General features: G+C 39.4%; 1 protein-coding gene across 1 annotated transcript in view; it reads left to right on the top strand.

Moving 5' to 3' along the window:
- The window catches only part of LOC118831416 (ATP-binding cassette sub-family A member 3-like), a 183,452-nt gene that overhangs the window by 156,507 nt on the left and 8,974 nt on the right, over window positions 1–17,971 (top strand). The window contains exons 25-27 of the mRNA XM_036738755.1: window positions 2,350–2,478; window positions 4,166–4,360; window positions 6,689–6,876. Coding sequence (XP_036594650.1) covers window positions 2,350–2,478; window positions 4,166–4,360; window positions 6,689–6,876 — 512 coding nt within the window. The remainder of the gene's footprint in view (window positions 1–2,349; window positions 2,479–4,165; window positions 4,361–6,688; window positions 6,877–17,971) is intronic.

Genomic DNA, 17,971 nt, shown 5'->3' with positions numbered 1-17,971 from the left:
CTTGCAATTGTTTGCAAGGCACAAAAAGATGCTGTAGCTTTGACTTTTTCTTTTATTTCACCTACAAGCTTTATAATATTACATACCATAGATTAGGGCATTCCAACATCTTGTCCTATTTTAGAGTTACTTTGATCAGCTTCATGCTATTCAATTACATTAAATTTTTGTCCTAATGTAATAAGAAGCCTCTTCTTTTTTATACTGGAGGTGTTTCCATCTGAAGTATTCTTCCTTTTGTCTATTTTGGTAAGGGCTGTTTTCAAAATAAAAAACACAACCATTGGTAATATGATATATGACAGTATATCTATCACATTTGAGGCAATGATAAACAACCATAGACAGACAACATAGCAGTGTGTTCAAACCCCTAGCCTGTGTCTCATTAATGCTCACATTAAATACAATTTGATATCATTTTATAACTGACACTAAATCAGATTTCACAGTATTCAAATTCACATTAATTGTGACCTACCTCTATGTGAATGTAACAGAATGTTATTGTGCCCTAAGAAATAATGAAATGAACAGTCTCAAAAGAAACTTTGAAGTCCTATATGAACTAAATGCAGAGCAAGTGAGCAGAATTGGGAGAACAATGTTTTCAGTGACAACAACATGATTGAGAAAAAAAGACTTTGAAAGATTTTAGAACTCTGATCACTTGCAGTTCAGAAGACTGAAGATGCAATTCACTATTCATATACAGCCAAAAAGGTGATGGGCTCAAAATAATGCAGAGTGATATATACATTCTGGGCATGGCCAATGCAGAATTTTGTTTTGCTACACTATACATATTTAATATGAGGGCATTCTTTAAAAAAAAAAAGAAAAATTATTGTGCAGTGAAAGGGACAGATAGTAAATGCTTGTAAAATGTTTTTTAAAAAAACATGGGGAATCTACCAAAGTAATCAGAATCAGAAAAACACTATATATTCACTACAATAATGTAAACAAAAGGACCCCCAAAATGAAGCCGAATGCTAAATAATTATGATGATCTTTCTTGATGAGGAAGCACTTCTCTGTTTTCGGTAGAGATGGGAAGCTGTGAGTGCCAAATGGCATATATTTTGTCAGATGAGGTTACTGTGTCCTATTTTTCTTCATTATAAGGGAAAACATAGTCAGAAATGAATCTGACATAAAACAAAAGATATCAAATCTTATTGCTTAAAAACATTTTAAAATGGGTAAAAACTAAATGATCTCTAAGGTTTCTCCCAGCTCCAAATACTATGCTGTCTAGACTTTAAATGGCCATGTATATAACATCTTAGCAAATTGTAGCTAATAATACACTGTTTGAGCTGTGAATTGGCCCAACTTTTCTGGAAAACAGTTTGAATTATATGAGAAAAATCACTAAATTATTCAAACCCTTTGTTCCAGAGCTCCTTGTTGTTGTTGAGTTATTTTTGGTCATCTCTGATTCTTCATGACCCCTTTTGGGTTTTTCTTGGTAAAGATACTAGAGTGATTTGTCATTTCCTTCTCCAGCTCATTTTATGGGTGAGAAAACTGAGGCAAACAGAGTTAAGTGACTTCTCAAGGCTCACACAGCTAGTAAGTGTCTGAGGCCAGATTTGAACTCAGGAAGATGTCTTCCTGACTAGATGAGATTCACAGCAAGCTATATTGCTACTACAAGTCAGGAACAATTTTCCAACAATCAGCTATCCAAAAATAGAACAAGCATCATGGGATAGCAAATTGAATTAAATGACCTTTAAAGTTCTTTCCACCTCTAAGACTCTGTGACTTCAATGATAAAAAGAGGGAATCACAGAATTATTGACCCAGAAGCCCCTGTGATCAGCAAGCTCCCCATATTCCATTCATAAATTAGTGTCTGTTAACTAGTCACAATATAGCCATTGTTTTTATAAAAATCAAGTCAGCTGAATAGAGAACTCTGTTTGCCACTATCAGCTATGGCCAAACAGGAGAGAAGACCTTTCTCTGTATGTTCAAGGAAGTAGTTAAGACTACTTGGAAGTTTCGGTCTGGTGTATTCTGTCTTGGAAATAGACAACTCTGTTGCTTTTCTAAAAGGTTCTCACTGTGCATAGGATTCCACATGAAGTTTGTTTCTGAGATTTCCTGATCCTGGTTGTGTGAACCCCATTTGTCTGTGTCCTAGGCCAGGGGAAGACAAAGATGCATGTGAGAGCAGTAGTTCAGAGTAGGGCGTCTTACAAAGATCCTTTCCAGTGCCTGCTTATTTAGTATCTCTGAGGATCCAATTCATTTCTGTTGCCCCTTAAGTCCTTGCTTTTCCAAATTTCAAAATCATCTCCTCCAACTCAAGTAGGATTCCTTATCTCTGGCACATAGGCACAAGTGCATAGCAAAGAATCAGACCTTCCCAGGGATGAAGATGTGGAAAATGAAAGTAAGAAAATTGAGGAATCCCTTCCAGAGCTTTTGCTGAGTACCCCACTGGTTGTTAAGCAACTCACAAAGGTAAAGTCAGATAAAAGCCAGTTTCCTTCCTCAACAGAGAACTATCAAATATATGTACTGATATAATTAATGCATTGCTTGATCTCTGGGATCTATGTGTATTCTCCCTTAGTTGTTGGAGTGTGAGGCAGTGATCTAAGATAAATTTCTTTTTTTGAATAGGAAGATGCTATGGAAAAAAAAGCCAGGAGTTTCTTCTTAGTTGTAGATGAATGTTATTTGAGTTCTTTGGGAACTAACAGTCCTTCCACCAGTTCTTTTGTAAGCCTTTTTATCTCCCATAGCATCTATGTGCAAGAGAGAAAGTGGAGGAGCCTAGGATGGGGTATTCCTTTTTGAAGGGAAGGTGAAAGTGGAAATTGATGTTACCACTCCAAGGAATAAAAAATGAATAGAAGATTTCAGGCTTTCAAGACAAAAACAGAAAGATTAATTGTTAAGAGAGCCAAGATGGGATCTAAAAGATATTAGATTAAACTCTTTTTGCTCCTGGCAAATACCAGGAAGTATTTAAGACATTTTATGTTTCTACCCCTGTAGTTACAAATAATAAAAACTCCTAGAGCCCTCATAGGGCAACATGTCTACTATCAGGGACAGGAGGGAAAGAGAAACTAGGAGACAATGTTCTTTTCCATGGGGGAACTAGGGAGGAGAAACAGTCCAGTCAGAAGCAATAAGAGATAACATCTGGACTGAAGCATATGGGCCAATTCCTGGGGCCCATGGAAGAAAAGAAAGGGTTGCATTAATCAGGTTTTGTATTTCAAAAAACAACAGCAAAGCCTCACAGTAAGTTGATATAGCTATAAGGTTTTATTGAGTAATATACAAAACACATGAATATAGTCATTGAAGAAGGGCACAAGAAGATAGACACATCTACTTGACTATCCACAGCTAGGTCCCCATTTTTGTTTGGCCTAAAGAAATAGGATTCCACGTGCATAGAAAACTAACCTCTTAAGTTAGGCTATCCAGATATATAGCCAGCCCAGATAGCTAGCCAGCCCACAAACCTAGAGGCACTGCAGTTCCATGCTGAATTAGACAGAAAGTATTGGAGCCTCTTACAAGTATACTAGTCGTGTGTGTGTTTGTGTGTGTGTGTGTGTGTGTGTGTGTGTGTGTGTGTGTGTGTGGTATGAAGCTAAACACAGAGGGTTGGTAGAATTCCTTTTGAGTCAGGGAGTGGATGGCTATCCACTTACGTGTGGCCATCATTCATTCTAGATGTCATTTCTGCCAGTTTAAAAGGGGCCTGCATTTAGGCAGGGGTTCTTGACATTTTTTGTGTCGGTGATCCCTTTGGGAGTCTAGTGAAGCCTATGGACTCTTTCTCAGAATAATGTTTTTTGAAATTCATAAAATATGTGTAGGATTAAAAAGGAAACCAATTACATTGAAATAACATGTCACAACATTTTTAAAAACGGGTTCTCAGACCCCAGACTATAAACCCTTGATATAAATTATATATTGTATATAAGTCCTGACTCGAGACTGATAAGTGTCTGTGGGCCAACAGGAAGCCCTAAGTATTAACTGAGCTAGAAAAACACAATAATTACTAAGCTGCTGCGGGAGATGGGAATAGTTATTACTTGAGGGTCTATAGCTTTGATTTTACAAGTTCATTAGCAGTATTTTTGTCAAGTGTGTGTGTTTTCTTTTGGATAAATCTCAGGTATATGGCATTAGAGTGCCCTTCCTGGCTGTAAACAGGATCTCCCTAACTGTCCAGAAAGGGGAGTGCTTTGGATTGCTTGGCTTCAATGGAGCAGGGAAAACTACTACCTTCAAAATGCTGACTGGGGATGAAGCTATCACTTCTGGGAAAGCCTTTATTGATGGCTACAACATCAATACCCACATTAAAAAGGTAGGATGATGGCTGGAACCATGGGGGTCTGCTACCTTGAGATGTAGTATTTGTATAAAAAGGAGTAATGAAAGGAAGGTACTAGATGCAATGAGATCATTCTGAGGGAAAATGACTGTCCCTTAGACAACATATATTAGGGCAAGTACTAAACTTGTGGTATAGGTTTAGGGAAAGGTGATGAAGTATAAGTACTTTAAAAGTTCAAGTTGGGGATGTTTTAAGTAACCTCCTAGAATATTAGAGTAAAATAATAGAGAAGCCCAACCTAGGCCCCTAACTGCAGTACAAGTGGAGAAACGGATATATTCTTCATTCCCTTGGAATGGCAAAGAGGACTCCCTCAGGTCTCTCCAGGACTACAGACTCACTAGTCTATACCCAGCCTCATTAGCTTTCCAACCTCTTGGTCAGGTTATTTGGCACCCAGGCAGTCCTAATTGCCTCTATTAACTGCTAAATAAATGAATAGATCAGTATTTTTGTTTTGTTTTGTTTATACCAGGTGAGCACTCAAAGTCCAAAATACTGCTTCTCCTGTCCAAAAGTATCACAAGTCTTACCCCAGGTCTTCTTGGTTCTGTTGTCTGTCTCTGGATTACCCTGAAATGTTGCCTTTCTTAGGGCCGTATGGACCCATGAGGAAATATAATGTTTTTATTATATCAGAGGAAAAGTGGTGTATGCCAGAACAGGTGGTATACTGTCCTGGAAGGGCAAAAGACCCAAATTCTGGACCTGATTGCACCATAGGTGCCACCTTGGGGAAAATCAGTTCACCTCTCTGGACCTCAGGTCCTGATCTATATAGCACCTGATTTCTGAAATCTCTTCAAGGTCCAACAGTCTGTGATTCTATAATTTGCCACAGAAGCTAGTCCCTGGATGTGAAACATGAAGTCTATGTTGGGTCAAATACAGCCTTTCTTACTCCAAGGCGATACCTACTTGAGCTTTTATCCATAATAATAATACCTAAATTAGCTAGTACACTTGAATTCCTAGACTATAAGAGCCCTGTAACTGACTGTTGCCAAGTGACATACTAGCAATATATTTGGATGAAGTAATCATTTTAATTGAAGCCAAATGTGGTCAATTACATAATTAAATCAATGTGGCCTATACACATATGGATGTCAATTTAGCATTGGATTTGGGAGATGAAGACTTGAGTTCAAATTGTAGCTCTGTTACTTATCTTTGAGACCTTGGGTAAATCATAGAATCAAAAATCAAGAGTGGGAAGCAAACTTGGAGGTTATGTAATCCAATCTGTCATTTTATATAGGAGAGAACTGAAGTCCAAAGGGACTCTGTCTGAAAATCCAGCATTATTTCCACTTTGCCATATTGTTATTTCGCCTCTCCAGCCCAGTTTTGCTCATCTGTTTATTATTTTTTTAAGTTATACTTGATGACTTTTAAGATCTTTTCTAGCTGTAAGTCTTGTAGTCCTGATATAGTTAAATGAGGTCTGTCCAGGTCCCAGAATCTCTGTTAAAAGTGTTTTTGAAAGAAAAAAAAGGCAAAGATGAGTCTATCCTCTCCAAAAAAAATCCAGATCTTATTAATGCTATTGATTGGTTTTGAAATATTCATTACCAATATCACTCTTCTGTGCTCCTGGACAAACTTCTCTGCTTCTGTATACCAACTCTGTCCCCAGGCTCAAGTTTCCTTATGACTCAGGGCAATATTTTCTTTACTTTTCTCATCTGTGATTATGAAACTTCATGATGATGCATGACTAGCCACTATGAAAGTATAATGAAGTTGGTAATATTACTGAGCTGTTCAGAATCTTTTTACGTCATTTCCCAAGTATAACTTTGTCTTCATGTTCTACATGAGACAAACCTTCCCAGAAAGAGCTGGCAGAGAAACAGGTTAGTTGTGATCTGTTGGTCACCTGAAGGGACCCTCAGGTTGTGTTTCAAAGTAATCCTAGAGAGAATTCTGACAAAAGACATTGAGAGGTCCTAATTCATTCCAACAAGGTCCAGTTTCAGATATTCCAAAGCCCTCCTAGCAGTAGAAAGCATTTACAGGCCCTATAGGGAACAAACTTTTTCTGGGCAGGGGCATAGACAAAAAAGGACACCAGGTCTTTTGTCTTTTGTCTCCTCAAGTTCAGAATTTTAGACAACAATGTAAGGGAACAGACCCAGGAAACAGACACCGTGTTTAACTTTTGGGAATTACATCCCCTGCACACTTTTTGGAATGCCTTTCCTGGACCCACCCCTTTACAATAGGTTAAGACTTTCTTATTCGGGGCCACCATTAAATCTGTATCCGTTGCCTGAGTCTCTGCTGTCATTTCAGGTACGACAGCGCATTGGTTACTGCCCTCAGTTTGATGCGTTACTGGACCACATGACAGGACGAGAGACTTTGGTCATGTATGCCCGGCTCCGTGGCATCCCTGAGCGCTACATTAATAGCCTTGTAAAGGATGTGCTGCAGGAGTTGCTTCTAGAGCCCCACTCAGACAAACTCATCAAAACCTACAGGTGCAACACTGTACTTTCCCATCCCCTCTTCTATGCCCTTTTCTTTTAACAAGCAAGCATCTTATTTTCAGGATTAGGGATTAAGGAGTAAGTGAGTCACCTCAGGTATTGAAGTATTGTCAGGAATCCATGGCATCTAGCAAATGCTCTCTTGAGCAAATGACTCACAAAGTCTTATCAAGATTATATTATTCCTGCTCTTATGACACAGCTTCATCCTTCCAGTCCCTTTGATCTTATCTGAACTCAGTCTCTAACTAGGCTACAGAGCTACACAAAAAGATTTGTCCTATGAGGTACCCTTCACAATGGAACACAGAGCCACAAGGAAAACAGAAGCCTTTTTTCTATAATTTGCCTCTCTCCTGTTCCATTTCTCAAAGCCTCTCTACATCATACTTCATTTTCTCTTTGTTCCAACGTATGAGGAAGAGAGATGATCCTTCTCTGCCTAGACCAGCACCTCTATTTGTTCCCTTGATTCTATCTCCTCCTTCCACGTCCATAAACTTATCCCTTAAAGCATTGCTTCACTCTCTCTCATCTTCACTATCTCCTTATCTACTACCTTTGTTGCTGCTAGCAAATATTTCCAGGTCTCTACCATCCTTAAAAAAAAAAAAACCGTTTACTTGACCCTGCCAGCCCCTCCAGCTATCATGCTGTAGCTCTTCTCACTTTCATGGACAAATCCAAAAAAAGCTGTCTAAATTAATTGCCTATATTTCCTCACCTTCTGCTCACTTCTCAACCCTTAGAATCTAGCTTCCAAACTTACCACTCAACTGATGTTATCAATGATCTCTTAACTAATAAATCAAATGGCTTTTTTTCTCAGGTCTACTTGATCTCTCTGCAGCTTTTGAAACTGTCAGCCACCCTCTTCAAATGGATATTCATCTCTCCCTTAGCTTCTCTGATCCTGCTCTCATTCAGATTCCCATCTTCAGTATCATCTTCGACTCTTTATTTTAGTCTTTTGTCAATTAATTACCAAGTCAAGTTTGTTCAGTCTTCACAGTATCTCTTTTATCTCTAAATCTCCACCATCTTTCACCAGGACTACTTCAGGAGCCTCTTAAATGCTGTCCTTGAAGCTTCCAGTCTCTTGCTTCTCCAGTTCATTTCCCCCATAGATGCCATTATAATATTCGTAAGATGCAGGTTGATAAAGCCATGTCATTACCCCATCCAGAAACTTCCAGTGGCTTTCTATTATCTCTAGGATAAAATGCCTCGAATTTAAAGCTCTCCACAATCTGGTTCCCAGATACCTTTCCAGTACTATGCCTCTCCACACACTCTATATCCCAGTCAAGGTGGCCTATTAGTTGTTACCTCAAATCAACATTCCATTCTACTCCCATATCCTTGCAGTCCTGAAGCGCCATGCTTCAAATACACTCTTTTCAACTCTACCTCTCAGAATCTCAAGCTTCTCTCAGAGCTCATCTCAAATGGTGCCACCTACATAAAGCCTTTATTGTTCTCTCCAGTTGTTAAGTGCTTTCTTCTTCCACAAATTTCATTATCTGTTTACATGTGGTATTAACACAGTAGAATGTAAGTTTCTTGAGGACAGGAACTGCTTCATTTTTGACACAATATTTCCGTTGTTCAGCCAGAGGAAGCTAGGCATAGTGGATAGAGGGCCAGCCATAAGATAAGAAAGATACAGGCCCAAGGCCTTCCTCAGGCACCTCCTAGCTCTGAGACCACAGGCAGTCACTTTTCGAGTCTGTTCAACTCTTAAGTTACAGCTAAGTTGCCGGTGTTCATTAGTGGAGTTCTGCGCTGGGAGTGGTCTGCACAGGTGAAATTACAGGTCTAAACCAAGAAGTTCTGCATGGCCTAGCATACTTCTTTACACATAACAGGCACTCAGGAAACAAGTATTTGGAGTTACATTGCTTCACTAAAAAGAGGCCTCACTGGCTCACTGGCTCTTCTAACTGGTCAGTCAGTCAACAAACATTTATTTATTGAAAGCAGGCAGCTAAGTGGCACAGTGTGTGGAGTCAGGAAGACCTGACAAATTCAGCCTCAGGCACTTACTGGTTATGTGACCCTGGACAAGTCACTTAACCTCAGCCTCAGTTTTCTCAACTGTAAAATGGGGATCTTAGCAGCACCTACTTCCCAGGGTTGTGAGGATCAAATGAAATAATATGTTAGAAGCACTTAGCACAGTTCTGGTATATAGTAAGCACTATATAGATTCTTATTCCTTTCTCTTTCCCTTCTCCTGTGCAACAGGTACTATGCTTTCTAGGAGAATCAGTTCTGCAACAGCTATAGAATGAACCAACCTTACGTTCACTAACCTAGAAACTTTGCTTCTCCTGCTTTTATCTGCTTGCTTTAGGTAGCCCCAGGGTGAAATAGAGGCCAGTAGAAATCTTAGGACTTTTGCCCATACTTTCTGCTTTCTATTCCCACAGCTTAGCTGCCCTGATGTCATTAGCATGGAAACATATATGACCCAGGTCACTATCCCAGGACAATCAATCAATAAACATTTATTAAGTACCTACTGTTTGCCAGGTTCTGTGCTAAGTGCTGGGGATACAAAAAGGCAATGTAGTCCCTACCTTCAGGGAATTTACAGTCTCATTGGGGAGACAACATACAAACAAATACATACAAAGCATACTATACACAGGGTAAATATGAGATAATTAACTGAGGGCTGGAAAAGACTTCTCATTGAAGGTGTTTTTTAGTTGAGACTTAAAGCCAGTGAAGTCAATAGAGGTCAGGAGGGAGAACATTCCAGGCCTGGGGGATAGAGAGAATGCTGAGAGATGGAGTGTCTTGTTTGGCAACACCCAGCAGGCCAGTGTCACTGGATGGAAGAGTACATGTCGGGAGTAAGGTATAAGGGCAGCTAGGTGGCACAGAGAGTAGAGCACCGGCCTTGGAGTCAGGAGGACCTGAGTTCAAATGCCACCTCAGACACTTGACACATTTACTAGCTGTGTGACCTTGGGCAAGTCACTTAACCCCAATTGCCCTGCCCCCAAAAAAAAACTAAAAAAAAAGCACGAGGTATAAGAAGACTGAAAAGATACAATGGGGCTAGGTTATGAAAGGCTTTGAATGCCAAACAAAACATTTTTTATTTGCTCCTGGAAACAATAGGAAGCCACTGGAGTTTATTGAATAGGGGGTGACCTGTGTTTTAGGAAAATCACTTTAGTGGATGAATAGAGGATAGATTGGAATGGGGAAAGACTTACGTCAGGCAGACCCATCAGCAAGCTATTGCAGTAATTCAGGCATGAGGATATGGGCCTACAATAGAATGATGGCAGTGTCAGAGGAGAGAAGAGGATATCAAGATGTCGCAAAGCTAAAATCAACTGGCCTTGGCAACAGCTTGGATAAGGGTGGTGACAGACAGTGAGGAATCCAAGATGACTCCTAGGTTGTAAGCATGAGGTACTAGGAGTATGGTATTGCCCTTTACAAGGAAGGTGAAGAGAGACAGGGTTGTTAGGGGAAAAGAGAATGAGTTCTGTTTTGGACATACTGAGTTTAAAATGTCTTTTGGACATCTATTTTGAGATGCCTGAAAGGCAACTGGAGATTGGAAAATGGAGGTCAGTAGAGAGATTGGGGAGAAAAGATAGATTTGAGAATCATCGACATAGAGGCTAATTAAATCCATGGGAGCCTAGGAGATCACCAGGTGAACTGGTATAGGGGGAGAATAAAGAGGTTCCAGGACAGAACCCTGAGGGACCCCTGTGGTTAGAGGACATGATTTGGTGGAGGCTCTAGCAGGAGAGAAGGAGCAGTCAGATTAAGTAAGAAGAAAGGCAGGAGAAAGGAGTGTCTCAAAAACCTAGACAGAAGAAAGTATCAAGTAGGAGAGAGTGATCAACAGTGTCAAAGCTACAGAGGGGTCAAGGAGAATGAAGACTGAGAAAAAGCCATTGGATTTGGCAACTAAGTTATCGTTAGTAGTTTTGAAGAGATCAGTTTCTGTGGAATTGTTACAGCTTACTCTCTGTGCGTGCCAAAAACTGTTGGGGTTTTATGATGTGGTGGGCACCATCTCAAAGAATTCAGATTCAGACCACCTCTGATCCAAGTAGAGGCATTTATTGAGATTGATGCTTCTCATGAAACAGGCTAAGTTCCAAGAGGAACCAGCAACTTCAGAGAAAGCAAGATGGATTTTTATAGGGTAAAGATGCTGATTACATAATCAAAATTTACATAGAATATAGGAACATGATTAATATTAAAAGGGCAGGAGGAGTTTGTTAAGGGATTAGGTAATGGAGGAGGGGTCCCAGCCACAGTGGAACTGCTCATGCAATTACCCACAATGCATACAGAAAAACCCATTTGGGGCTGTACATATGCATGATAATCATATTATAATAAGCCTATCTACAGCACAAGTTCACTCTAGGTCAGTTCTTTACTATTACTGCACAGGTGCCTACTTAGGGAAAGTTCCTTCTATTGTTTTGGGGTCCACATCCTTCTTGGGCATCCTGGTGGTGCTGCTTTCTGATTGGCTGAGTATTGTGGTCCTGTCTAAGGCTAGATGGATGTGGTTGTGGTTGAGTGCATGGACACACCTGCTATTTCTGTGGGAAATATGAAGAATGGGTCTGGGGGCAGTGCCTAGCTAGAACCCATCACTTGGACATGCCTGCTGTTTCTGTGAGAACTACAAGTTCATGGACAAACCTGTTGTTCTAGTGAGCAGTGAGGCATATACAAAGATGTTAGGCTATTGAGTGGGGGGGGGGGGGGGTAAGTGGCTTGGTCGATGAAGAGGGTCTGCTGTTCAGTGGGGCCTATAAGGAAGTTATAATATTAGGGCTGGGGGCAGCTTTATTAGGATTCCATCACAATGATAAGGTCAGAAGCTGGATTATAAGGAGTTAAGAAGAGAGCGAGAGGAGGGAAAGTGGAGGCATCTTTTGTACATGGCCTTTTTGAGGAGTTTGGCCACAAAGGGCAAAAGAGATATAGGCCAATAGTCAGTGGAGATGGAAAGGTTAAGTGAGGGTTTTTTTCAGAGTAGGGGAGACATGGGCATGTTTATAGATAGTAGAAAATGAGTCAGTAGAGAGGGAGAGATTAGAAATAAGTAAAAGAATGGGGATGACAGAGGAGTCAGTCTATTAGAGAAGACAGGATAGAATGGAATCATTTGAACAAATAGAGGAGTTCACATTAGTAAAGAGAAAGGCTAATTCATTATGTGAGATGGGTGAAGGAGAAAGTAGAAGAAGACACTTGAGTAATAGAAGAAGAAGAGGGAGCTCGTGGCAAATGACCTCACTTTTTTCCATAAAATATGTGGCATGGTTCTCAGCTCGAGGAGCCATCGGAAGTTTAAGGAGGGATGAAAAGGTTTAGAAGAGCTGTTGTAGAGAGTGGAAAAGTAAGTTGATAAGGGAGGTATAATAGGATTGCCTAGTAGCAGTGAGAGAGCCCAGTTGAGGTTATGTAACATAAATTTGTAGTGGGCCCATTCAGAGCAGTTGCGTGGTCTTCTCCACTTTTGTTCAGCAGCATGTATGTAGGAGCAAAGGTAATAAATAGTGATTCAAGACTGAGGCTTGGCTGGACATATTCAGCAGTATGAAAAGGGGACTAGGGATTCAAGAGAGGAAGACAGTATAGAGTTGAACTGTTTCATCAAGAGGTCATGGCAGAGAGAACAGGAGAAAGTAGCTAGTACATGGGCAGATGGCCTGTGAGAAAACTGAGAGGTCAACAGATCATAATGCAGGTCATAACGCAGATGAAGAGTAGAATTATGTAAGGGAAGGAAGAGAGGGAAGGAAAAGCTGATAGATTATGGTCAGAGAAGGAGATTTCAGAATTCTCGAACATAGAGTTGCTATGTCTATGGGTGATGGCAAGATCAACATTAAACACATCCTTTACTAACCACAGCTCAATAAAAATTATAATAAAGCAATCCTTAGGAGAAAATTTCCATATCCCAAGTACTTACTAGAAACATCTTTTTCATCCTGGAACTTCACTCTTCCCCTGTGGCCTTCTTACCCTGGAAAATTACTCTACCACTATGGTCTCTTCCTCTAATTGGTCACTTCCTCCTAGAACCTCCATTTTAAGGAAAATGCTCAAACTGGCTATGTTCTTTCCTTCATCCCTCTTCTGTTCTCTCTACACTCTAGACACCTTTCTGACTTTCTAGACATCTTTCTCCACTCCAAATTGGCACCTTCTTTTCCTCACCTTTTTGATTTTGTTTTTATTTGTTGCCTTCCCCTGTTAGAATGTAAGCTCCTTGACGGCAAGGAGCCAGGGGTGTGCTGGAGCCAATTTGAACTGGCTAATGAGGGCTAATTATTAAATTTACAATGTGAGCACTTATACCTCAGAAATCGGCAAATGTTACAAATGGTTTATTGTTTTATTGATAAATGCAGTGACCAATCATGACTTAAGAAGACTAGCAATAAGACTAGTGCGCACACACACACTCACACCTTTTTGGCAGAAAGGTAATGGAACTAGTTGTTCAAAATGCTCATTTTCAGACCTGGCAAGGTGTGGATTTGTTCTGCTTGACGATATTTGTTTCAAGAGAGGACTTCTAGTGATAATAGATACAAAAAAGCATCAGCAAAACATTTTTTAAAATACATAGAAGAAACAAAACAAGTTCAGAAAGGCAATGTTGTTATGATCTTTTGAGATATTGTGTATACTTCAAAAAAAAATAAACCATAATAGAAGTTCATAGTTAAAATATATTTGTGATATATGAAATATATAGAAGAGATTTGCTTTGGGAAAGCAAAAGAGTTCTCCCACAGGGACTGGAGGACATAGGGACCAACTTTCTTTTTTAAAAAAATAATTAATTAAAAAAGGAAGAGAAAAATCTGCAAACTTTAGACCAACATGACTTTAATTCCTGGAAAATTATAAATCAGATCATTAAAGGGATGAATGGTGAACATCTAGAAAAGGAATAAGGGTTACAAAGAGCTGCATAGCTTCACCAAGAGCAGGTCATGCCAGACTAGTCTCATTTCCTTTTTCAACATTATGACTAAACTGGTAGATAAAAATACTTTAGATGTCATTTACCCAGCTTTCAGCAAAGCATTTAATAAAATACTTTTTATACCATTCTTGTGGAGAAAACAGAGAAACATAAACTAGATATAGCTAGATGGATTTAGAATTAGCTAAATGGCCAGACTCAAGGAATAGCCATGAATGGTTCCATGTCATTTTGTAAGGAGGTTTCCAAAAGAATATTCTAACCCTCTTAATGCAACCCAAGATTACATAAGGTTTTTATGGCTGCCATACAACACTACAGACTCATGTTGAGCTTGCAGGCCACTAAAACCTCTGTATCTTTTCTAAAACAACGGCTGTCTGGGCACCTCCTGCCCTCATTTTATACTTATGAAATTGATTTTGTTGTACCTAAGTCCTATGAGCTTAAGGTAGAAAGGATCCAGGAAGCCTGGTTGTGCACAGTTTAAGTTTTTAAGCAGCCTGACATAGCCCTCATTTCAACTTCCAGATGTCATTCTTGTATACTTAAGCTTCTGGAAAAAGCAGGACTATATTCTCTCAAGAATACCAGCATGCATGTGCCTATCTTGTCCAGAGTTGTAATAAATCATAGGTCATCCACTTTGGCTGCATTCTTAATACTGTTCCTGACAAGAGCCACTTCAACCTCAGATCTCAAACATTTCCCTTTTGTCCCTCCAGTAGGAGTAACTCTGCACACTGGTCCATCTTCCATTAGCCTTGGTCCAAGCTTCTATAATGAGTTCTAGTTGATCTGGATTGACCTCTCCTTTGATCTCCATGGCCCATATTTGAGATGTCTTAGAGCCACTTGGGGCAAACCTTTGTTGCCTCCAACTAACCTCTTTGTCCAACATTTTAGACAACTGCATCAACTCTAAGTAACTGGGGGATTTTTCTTGCTACTCATATTTCAACAGGCCCAATCATAGCTTTAGGTCATGTGCCTAATTTCTAAATTATTTCGGTCAATCTTGTATTATCAGTCCTATCCATAGGCCCTACACTTTTGATCATCTCTCTTTGAAGCCGCTTCCTTAGCCTAAACACAAAATCAAAGGCCTTTTCTCTCTTTTATCATTCCATCTTTTACTCTGCCTTGTTACTCCAACCCTATTCTTCATCCTCACCATAACCTCCAATCTTTCTACCCTCAGTGCTTTTTAAATTATCATTTATTTATTTTTAACATTTTTTAAAATTTTGAGTTTCAAATTCTCTCCCTCTCTTCAGCCCTTCCCCCACCCAATAAGAAGGCAAGAAATATGATATAGATTATACATGTGAAGTCATGCAAAACACATTTCCATATACGCCATGTAAAAACAAAACAAAAAAAGCAAGAAAAATAAAAGGAAAAAAAATGCTTCAATTTACATTCAGGCTTCATCAGTTCTTTCTCTAGAGGTGGATAGGTTTTTCATCATGGGTCCTCTGGAATTGTTTTGAATTATTGTATTGGATCAGAGCTGATCATTGTTACAATATTGCTGTACAACATGTACAATGCTATACACATTGTGAACAATGACCTCCTGATTCTGCTTGCTTCATGTTGCCTCAATTCATATAGACCTTCCCAGGTTTTCTGAAACAACAATGCTCCTTTCTTCTAACACAAGGATATTCCATCATGATCACATACCATAATTTGTTCAGTCATTTTCCAATTGATTAACATCCCCTCAATTTCCAATTCTTTACCACCACAAAAAAAACTGTTAGAAATATTTTTGTACATCCTATTGTCCTATTTCTTTTTCTTTCAACTCTTTTTTAATTTATTTTTGGTTTTCAACATTCACTTCCATAAGATTTTGAGTTCCACATTTCCTCTCCCTCCCTCCCCTTTCACCTCCTCAAGACAGCATGCAATCTGATATAGGCTATACATATACATTCATAGTAAACATATTTTTCCATTAGTCATGTTGTAAAGAAGAATTAGAACCAATGGGAGAAACTACAAGAAAGAAGAAACAACAACAAAAAAGAGAGACAAAATAGTATGCTTTGTTCTGCATTCAGACTCCATAGTTCTTTTTCTGGATGTGGATAGCATTTTCCAACATGAGTTTTTTGGAGTTATCTTAGATCCTTGCATTGCTGAGTTTATCAAAGTTGGTCATCACACAATGTAGCTGTTACTATTTACAATGGTCTCCTGGTTCTGCTCACTTCACTCAGCATCAGTTCCCCGTAAGTCTCCAGGTTTTTCTGAAGTCTACCTGCTCGTCATTTCATATGGAAAAATAGTATTCCATCACATTCATATACCACAACTTGTTCAGCCATTCCCCAGTTGATGGGCATCCCCTCAACTTCCAATCTGTGGCCACCACAAAAAAGAGCTGCTACAAAATATTTTTGTACATGTGGGTCCTTTTCCCATTTTTAGCATCTCTTTGGGATGCAGACCTAGAAGTGGCATTGCTGGGTCAAAGGGTATGCACTATGCCTTTGGGCATAGTTCCAGATTGCTCTCCTGAATAGTTGGATCCGTTTACAACTCCACCAACAATGCATTAGTGTTCCAATCTTCCCACATCTTCTCCGACATTTATCATTTTCCTGTTTTGTCACATTAGACAATCTGATTGGTGTGATGTGGTACCTCAGAGTTGTTTTGATTTGCATTTCTCTAATCAATAGTGATTTAGAGTATTTTTTCATATGACTATAGATAGCTTTAATTTCTTCCTCTGAAAACTATCTGTTCATATCTTCTGACCATTTATCAATTGGAGAATGACTTGTATTCTTATAAATTCGAATTAGTTCTCTATATGTTTGAGAAATGAAGCCTTTATCAGAGACACTGATTGTAAAAATTGTTTCCCAGTTTTCTGCTTCCTTTCTAATCTTGGTTGCATTGGCTTTGTTTGTGTAAAAACTTTTCAATTAATGTAATCAGAATTATCCATTTTGCATTTCATAATGTTCTTTATCTCTTGTTTGGTCATGAATTCTTCTGTTCTCCATAAATCTGACAAGTAAACTATTCCTTGCTCCATCAGTACTTTCTGAGGCCATTGCCTTTTCCCTAGCCCCAATATCAACCACCTGGTGAACCAAATCAACTCTATGCTATCCTCTATTCTTGAATCCTTTATTCCCTTGTCCTATTGATGATCATATCTCACAAAACCCCATCCCTGGATTACTCCTACTCCCTACTTGCTTTGATCCTCCCTAGCTGCTACTCAATGTAGCTGAAAGAACTGATGACTGGGTCCCACCAAAATATCATGTTATCTAACCTCAACTAGACCCTCACTTGTAGCAAGGCAATCTTACTTCTCCCTAATCAATTTTCTATCCCACATCACCCCTCCTTTCACTCTCTCAGCTGAGGACCTTGCTTCGTACTTTATAGGAATAATTGAAACCATTTGCCAAGAGCTCCCTCTTTCCCCCATCTCATATCTCTCCTGTACCATCCCCCACTATCTCTTCCTCCAATCTTCTCTCTGATGAATAGGTGATCCTTCTTGCCTTCTTCAGTTGTCTCATCCCCTGTCATCTTCTCCAGCAGATTACCTCCTGTTATCATCTCCACTTTCTTGCTAATCTTCAGTCTCTCCCTACATACTGGCTTCTTTTGTGCTTCATACAAACAAATCCATGTCTCCCCTATCCTTAAAAAAGGATAGCATAGAGTTCTCTCTTTTTCCTCCAGTAATCTTTATGATTATGGCCAAAGAAGAATAACAGCTTGGAACTTTCAAGTTTGACCAACAGAGATGATGACCCATAATGCATACCTCCAACATCAAAAGATACTCCTGAAGTCAAGAGGACCTGAGTTCAAATCTGGTCTCAGACACTTACTAGCTGTGTGACCCTGGGCAAGTCAACCCCAATTGCCTAAAAACAAAAACAAAACATTCTGAGGTATCTGATAAGCTCCCTGTTATTGTCTCACAATCTCAGAGTAGTTGTCACTTTTCTGTAAACTTTTGTTTACTCCACAGAAACAGAATCATCTACAAATTTAAACATTAGACCATATGACTTGTTTTACAAATTATTTATT

This window comes from Trichosurus vulpecula, chromosome 9 (assembly GCF_011100635.1).
Source record: "Trichosurus vulpecula isolate mTriVul1 chromosome 9, mTriVul1.pri, whole genome shotgun sequence".
Classification (NCBI taxonomy): domain Eukaryota; kingdom Metazoa; phylum Chordata; class Mammalia; order Diprotodontia; family Phalangeridae; genus Trichosurus; species Trichosurus vulpecula.
This window is presented reverse-complemented; position numbering and strand designations above follow the sequence as displayed.